The 7,029-nt window shown below is 48.7% G+C and overlaps 2 protein-coding genes across 7 annotated transcripts in view; both read right to left on the minus strand.

Moving 5' to 3' along the window:
- Positions 1–270: 270 nt before the first annotated feature.
- Positions 271–4,991, minus strand: EBP (emopamil binding protein (sterol isomerase)). Of its 3 annotated transcripts, XM_008571456.1 has the most exons (6): positions 4,829–4,845; positions 4,197–4,445; positions 3,151–3,510; positions 1,683–1,719; positions 1,419–1,549; positions 271–763 (listed from the first exon to the last, which is right to left on the minus strand). In XM_008571456.1, the coding sequence occupies exons 3-6, from the start codon at positions 3,449–3,451 to the stop codon at positions 540–542; spliced, it is 693 nt and encodes a 230-aa protein (XP_008569678.1). In that variant the 5' UTR covers positions 3,452–3,510; positions 4,197–4,445; positions 4,829–4,845; the 3' UTR covers positions 271–539. The 3 variants fall into 3 exon arrangements, with proteins under 3 accessions (XP_008569678.1, XP_008569679.1, XP_008569677.1); XM_008571457.1 differs by lacking the exon at positions 4,197–4,445 and having other exon boundaries at positions 4,829–4,991; XM_008571455.1 differs by lacking the exon at positions 4,829–4,845 and having other exon boundaries at positions 4,197–4,618.
- Positions 4,992–5,955: 964 nt separating this feature from the next.
- Positions 5,956–7,029, minus strand: part of PORCN (porcupine homolog (Drosophila)) — an 11,274-nt gene continuing 10,200 nt past the window's right edge. For 2 of the 4 annotated variants that reach the window (XM_008571462.1, XM_008571461.1), the window contains one exon: positions 5,956–6,409. In XM_008571462.1, the coding sequence (XP_008569684.1) occupies positions 6,308–6,409 (102 nt within the window). In that variant the 3' untranslated portion in view covers positions 5,956–6,307. The remainder of the gene's footprint in view (positions 6,410–7,029) is intronic. The other 2 variants (XM_008571460.1, XM_008571459.1) reach the window with 1 other exon arrangement.

Below are 7,029 nucleotides of genomic sequence, written 5' to 3' on the forward strand. Positions count from 1 at the left end.
TGGCTGAACTAATACAAGGGGTCTGTGGGGTAAGTGATGGGGTGGTCTTCATGGGGAAGTCTGTGTGGTGAGTGATGGGGTCTGTAGGGCAAATGACAGGAGTCTGGGGTCAGTGACAGAGGTTTGTGAGGTCAGAGATGGGAGATCTGTGTGATGACAATGGGTCTGTGGCTGAGAAAATGGGGTCCATGGAATGAGAGAATGATGGAGGGATCTGTGCAGACAGTCATAGGGCATCTCTGGGGTTAGTATTTAAAGATCTCTCAGTGCTAGAGTCAAGATCTTTTATTTCCTCATTTTAAAAATTGCCACCATCACGGACCTTCTGGCTTCTCTTGTACATTTGTCCCAATGGTTCCTGGCAGTAGCTCCACATAGCCCCTTTCTTCCCCATCTCTGGCCCTTTATGTGGCCACCCATCAGCCTGAGTTTGACATATCAATTAGCTTTGTCCTTCCAACCTGTGGGAGCAGGACTGGACTCTTCTGGCAGGCGGAGAGCTCCTTATCAGCCAGTGTTCAAGCCCAGTCCACCGCTCATTAGTTCTGCTTGCTTTTGGCTTTTGTGGCCTTGGAGTCCAGCACACTCTGGGCATGAGCAAGCTGCTTCACAGAATCGAGCACAAGGATTCCAGGCAACACCAGCCACAAGGTGTTCATGAAGACAAAGTAAAACCAGAAGTAGACGGGGTGGCCCAGCTCCCCATGCTGGAACCCGTCACGGTGCTCCGTCAGGAAGTAGAGCACATCTCCGTAGATCTGGCCTGTGGGAGGCAGGAGGGGAAGGAGAAGTCCCTGTGAGGAAGAAGAAGCTATCCCAAACTCTCTATTCCAAGGCATTTCCCAAGTCATCCTTCAAGGTCTCAGAGCTCAAGAGCCTAAATTCAGAGTGCTAAGAATTCTGAAATCAGAGCTGAAAATCTGAGAAATCAGAAAAGTAAGAATCCCAGAAATCAGAAAGCTATGAATTTCTGAACTCAGGAGAGCTCATATCTCCAGAATTTAAGGAAGTTCAAAATCCTAGAATTCAAGACAGCTCAGGATTCCAGCACTAGAGAGAACTCATATTTTCAGAACTAAGGAAAGCTAACAGTTTAAGAACACAAGAAGACTGAATCTCAGATGAAGGGAGCTCAGAATCCTGAACCTGGAGGATCCAGGGGCTTCTTGCCATCATAGGCCACCTCATGTATCCTTCACAGAAGACTTTGTGATGGAAGAGGAAAAGAAATGGACCCTCCCCACTTGAGAGTGCAGGCTCAGAGAGGGGCATGGCTGTTCCAGAACCTCCAGGAGTTTGTCATTCAGTCTGACTCAGGCCTGGATGGGCACAATTGAAAGATCCCACCTGCGGCATATACCTGTGTCTGTGGATCCCCCATCAAACCCTCTAGTACCCAGCGCAGGCTCTCTCCTCACCCACAGAAACCACGAGCTGTAGGACAAAGCGGAGGGATTGCTGGCGGAGAAAGGCGATAACCACCCACAGGCTGAGTGGTCCCCACAGGCATGCCGTGATGGTCTCCATGCAGACCGTGAAGTTGTCACCCCTGCAGGAGAAAGGATGGGGAGACACTGGCATCAGTGTGCTCTGCCCACAGGGTAACCATTGACTCCACTGCTCCCTGACTCACCACCACCCCAGACCAATGCAGGTCTCCATTGACAGAGGCAAACACTTACAGGATGTATCGACTGTCTCCCTTGGCATACTCTTTCCCTGAAAAAACAAGAGAGACACATGAAGAATAAAGGCAGGAAAAGAAATTCACATTTATGAGAGCCAGGGGCCCTTATAAGAAGGCAGACTTCATAACCTCCCCATGCCTCAGTTTCTCATCTGTGAAATATGGTAGCTATTTGGATTCTAGAGGTTAATATACATAAAACAAGATAATGTGTGCAAAGCCTGACATAGAACAGTGTTGCTGTGATTGGTACTCAAGAAGTGTTTACGGCATAAAAGGAGGAAGGTATAGATGATGGAGTGAATGAAGTAGCTACTGAGGGGTTGTGGGGGAAGAGTGCATGCATGCAACAGGTGAACAGATGAGTGAAAGATGACTGAATGAGAATGAGCAAAGAATCAATAAGAAAAAGACCACCCACCAAGGTAAAGGATTAGATCCCTGTACCAGCCAGCTGCAAAAATACAAAACAAAAAAAACCCAACACCCAATATAAAGATAGGCAGGAGACTTGAATAGGTTCTTCACAAAAGTGGAATTCTAAATGGCCAGTAAACATATGAAAGGTGCTCAAACTTTCACTGGTCATTAAGGAAAAGCAAATGAAAACCATAATGAGATTTCACTCACATCCACCAGAATGACTACAATTTAAGAAACACTTGACCATACCATGTGTTGGTGAGGATGTGGAGGAACTATACTGCTAGTGGGAATGTGAAAGGGTAAAACCATTTTGAAAACAGTTTGGTAGTTTTTCCATAAAGTTATACACACACTATCATAAGGCCCAGCCATTCCACTCCTACATGTTTACCCAAGAGAAATGAAAGCAGTTGTCTACACAAAGACTTGTATTAGAATGTTCACAGCAGCTCTATTCATGAGGCCAGAAAAGACTTACTTACAACAGCAGAAGATTAGAGAGAAATGCCCATCAGTACTGGACAAGTCAAATAATCCTGTAACATCTATGCTTTGAAAGCTCTTTATGAAATGATGAGGAGTGACCTTGTTAAAAAAGGCAAAGTTCAGAAGTGTATAAAGCATGTTAACATTTGTGTAAAAAGGGAGAAATAATAATAGTAAACAGTTACATGGCATCTACTGTTTGCCAGACACTGTTCTAAATGCCTTACATATAGCTGGGTACTACTATTATCCCCCTTTTACAATTGAGCAACCTGAGGCTTATGTATATATCTTATGTGTAAATAAACTCCGGAAGGAAATACAAATAACAGTGGTAAATAGTGTTTAGGGAAACCTGGTGGATAGATGGCAGATTTTCACTGCCTACCTCTTTAAATGGTTTGTTTTCTGACCCATGTGAATATATGTGCAACAAAAAAGTTAAATTCTTAAAATAAATTAATGGAAGAATTAGTGGGTGGCTAAATATCCAAGCCAATCCCTGCCCAGAAAATGCCCTCCCACGGCATATGAAAGAACTCAGGACTCACAGAGTTGAGATAAGAAGGCTTGATCTCTAAGAAGGTCCTCGTGGTAGAGACTGAACCAGCCCTCAATCACCAGGTGAATGAACCCACACACTGCAAACCAGCACAGGGACAGTCGCCGCCAAGTCCCCAGTGGGACGATTGCAACACGACCTGACAACAGCCATGTGGTCACAACTAGGACCCCAGAGACAGAGAAGAGGCCAGCCAGGATATGCCAGGTGGGGCGGTCATTAGGCACAAAGCTGTCCAGCCTTAGGTGCCGAGGCCAGTATGGGTGCAAGGGGCCAGCGTCGGTGGTCATGTTTTTGTGGGCCGATGGCTATGTGCAGATAAACACGGAGAACAAAGGAACAGACAAACCTGGAAAAATAGAAAGCACAGAATGAGGGCCGGCCCGTGGCTCACTTGGTAGAGTGCGGTGCTGATAACACCAAGGCCGTGGGTTCGGATCCCATATAGGGATGGCCGATTTGCTCACTGGCTGAGCGTGGTGCTGACAACACCAAGCCAAGGGTTGAGATCCCCTTACCAGTCATCTTTAAAAAAAAAAAAAAAAGAAAGCACAGAATGAGATAATAAAATCAAATCCAAATAGTTTATTACCACAAAAAATGTAAATAGACTGAATGTACTAGTTAACAGACTGTAAGACCGGATTTAGGGGCCGGCCCGTGGCTCACTAGGTAGAGTGCGGTGCTGATAACACCAAGGCCACGGATTCGGATCCTATATAGGGATGGCGGTTGCTCACTGGGTGAGCGTGGTGCTGACAACACCAAGTCAAGGGTTAAGATCCTCTTACTGGTCATCTTTAAAAAAAAAAAAAGAAAGAAAGACTGTAAGACCGGATTTAAAATAATCTAATTATATGTTATTATATGCTATTTTAAGAACATGACTAAAATATACAGCCACAGAGACTGAAAGCTTATTCCAGCCCTCTTGGAGCCATATCATAACGTGGTAGAAACAGGAACCAGACCAGGTCCCAGCCCTCAGGGGTTACAGTCTGGTGAAGGACACACAGAACAAGGTCTGGTCCCAACCTTCAGGGGTCAAAGTCTGGTGAGGGACACACGGGAACGATGCCTGGTCCCAGCCCTCATAGGTCACAGTCTGGTTAGGGAGATACAGGACCAGGCCTGGTCTCATCCTTCATGGGTCATGGTTTGGTGGGAGAGTCCTGGTCACCAAGCAGTGACGGTCACCAAAAGTCACTGGTTCCATGGCAGGGGTCAGTGTCTTGCACCGTTCAACGGAAAGCTATTCCCTCTCCGAGGTCCTGGAAACTGCAGCTGGGAGACGGAAGAGAGAAGACTAAACAGAACTACAACGCTCAGGCCCAGTGTTTGGAAAGCAAGACTGCCCGCAATAACGTACAAAGCCGCCCATCTGCAGGAAAGAGGAAAGTGAAAGGCTGGGATCTTGCGCGCGGCGCTGAAGAGGAAAAGGAGGGTCAAATACAGAGACCGCCAATCAGAACTAGAACCCTCCAGTCCAGCTGCCCAATGAGAAGGAGGACCTCCCGTCGTCCGGACAACCGTGCGGTAGCCGGGGGTCTCCCGCAGGCGCATGGGGTGGGGTGGGGGAAAAGGTCTCGCGCAGGGACGCCGAGGGCCGGCCGTCTAGCGGTAGGGACGTAGGGGATGGAGTGGAGGGCCGGGCGGAGGGCACTCACCCAGCCGCGCGATCGCAGCGGCCTCTCCCGCAGGCTCCTGGATCCCTGTAGGCTGGCTTGACGTCTCCGTGACATCCCTAGTTCTGGCCCATGTCTTTATGGATTCCCCCCGCCTTACCGAGTGCGCCAATCGAGAGGCGAGGAAGGCGGCCAGTGCCGCTCCCAACCAATAGGAGCTCTCTGTGTGCCGCCGGCCCCGCCCTTGCGCGTGGTGCCATTTTTGCTGTTGGCTGAGAGCGAAATCAGGAGTCGGGTGGAGGCGGAGATGGGCTAAAGTTGGTGAGCGTTTTCGGCCCTTAGCCAATCTGCATCGAGTCTCGGCTTCAATTTCCCTATCCCCTTATCAGTCAATCACACGGGGAATCTTTAAGGTGTGCATCTTCCTCGTCTGTTGGTGAAATCAGCGTTGTGTCCTGTCACCTCTGTCCTTGTTTTCTAGGTAAAGCAACCAATCAGTTCCCAGACCAACCCTTAATCCTAATGCAAGGAAACTGTTAATATTACAGGCAGATCACATCCTGTACACTGCAGCCCACTCCCCCGCCACGCCCCCGTAGCCCCGCAGCGCTCAGAACTTTTCAATCCTAATAGCGATGGTCATCCTCACCTCTCCTAACTCGAAGTCAGAAGAACCAATCAGAACCCAGGCCCCTCAGTCCTGCTGGCCAATTGGCATGAGACCCTCAGTCTCCCTGTGTCAATCCTAAAGAGCCAATCAGAACGTCATAACGTTAAACCAGTGGGCACACAGACCAAGCAATCAATCAGAATCCAGACCCATCCCATACCTCCCATCCAATTAAAACCCACAACCCTCAGTCGTAAGGACCAATAAGCATCAACCCTTCATCTGTCTTGCTTTCCCTCCTCTCTGTCCCAGTCGGAACAACCAATCAGAATGGGGATCCCTCAGTTTTCCGGCCAGTTAGCATCAGGCTTCCTCCACCCCCAACTATACAATCTATGCCCGCCCCATTCAAGTCAAGCAGGACGAGGACCCTGCCATCCAATCATCCAATCATGAGCCAATCACAGTCTGCTCCCTCTTCATGGTTCCCAGCTTCCAAACCTTTATCCATGCTGTACCACCTCACTCACTCCTATTCCCCTATGAGCAGTGAAGAGCGAGCCTATTGTATATTTCCTACTTTTATTTGACAATAACAAACTTTATATAAAAAGGAAGAAGGAAGGCGGGGAGGCCCTGGATCTCTCTCTCTCTGCTTCCCCGATCATCCTCCACCCCTAGGCCCCAGCAGGGACCACCCCCTTCCTGCCTTGTGGTGGGGTGGGGATCGACAGGCATGGAAATGGTGTGTGTGTGTGTGTGTGTGTGTGTGTGTGTGTGTGTAGGGGTGTCGGGGGATCAAGGATGGTGAGGGATCAAGGAGTAGAGAGAGGGCCTTCCCTCATCCCCCATCAGAGCTGGCACCCTGAGGAGGGGTCTTGAGGGGGCTATTGAGGGTCCACAGATATGCCTCATCCTATGAGACGGTAGAAGATCCAGCATCCAAAAGTGACCCAGTGGCTGGCCCAGCTCAGCTCTGACCACTTGTGGACAGTGTATGCCATGCCATAGCCCTGTGGGAGAGAAAGAGGTGACAGTCCCACTTAGCAAAGACAGAGTCTCAGGAAAACCCATCCTTTGCTCAAGGACATTTCTGTGACTGCACAGTAACCCTAGGTGAGGCCCCATAGAAAGGCCCAGGTATATATGAATGACTAGATGTAGTTTTTGTTTTCTTCTCCAAAAATCATTTTAGGGGCCGGCCCGTGGCTCACTCGGGAGAGTGCGGTGCTGATAACACCAAGGCCACAGGTTCGGATCCCATGTAGGGATGGCCGGTTAGCTCACTGGGTGAGTGTGGTGCTGACAACACCAAGTCAAGGGTTAAGATCCCCTTACTGGTCATCTTTTTTTAAAAAAAAAAAAAAAATCATTTTAAAAACAAGACAAGGCAGTCCCATTTCCTGACCTGTAATCTCCCTAATATGTAAAGAGCTCCTTGAAATCAATTTTTTTTTAAAGAAAAAAATTGCCAAAGGAGGTGGGTAAAGGAAAAACAAATTTCTAGTAAAGGAAAAACAAATGGCTCTTAAACATACCAAAAAAAAAAAAAAAAAAAAAAAGGGCGCGCCCGGGGCCCACCCGGGGAAGGGGCGCACCGGGGGGGGAGAAGCGCCCCCCCCGCGGGGGCGGG

Source organism: Galeopterus variegatus, unplaced genomic scaffold (assembly GCF_000696425.1).
Source record: "Galeopterus variegatus unplaced genomic scaffold, G_variegatus-3.0.2 Scaffold688, whole genome shotgun sequence".
Taxonomy (NCBI): Eukaryota; Metazoa; Chordata; class Mammalia; order Dermoptera; family Cynocephalidae; genus Galeopterus; species Galeopterus variegatus.

Excerpts from the sequence above, each read along its gene's own strand:
- EBP (XM_008571457.1), bottom strand. The coding sequence starts at position 3,451 with ATGACCACCGACGCTGGCCCCTTGCACCCATACTGGCCTCGGCACCTA. Across the intron at positions 1,550-1,682 it reads GGAGACAGTCGATACATCCT|GGGTGACAACTTCACGGTCT; the intron begins GTAAGTGTTTGC and ends TTTCTCCTGCAG. Across the intron at positions 764-1,418 it reads ACAGCTCGTGGTTTCTGTGG|GCCAGATCTACGGAGATGTG; the intron begins GTGAGGAGAGAG and ends TGCCTCCCACAG.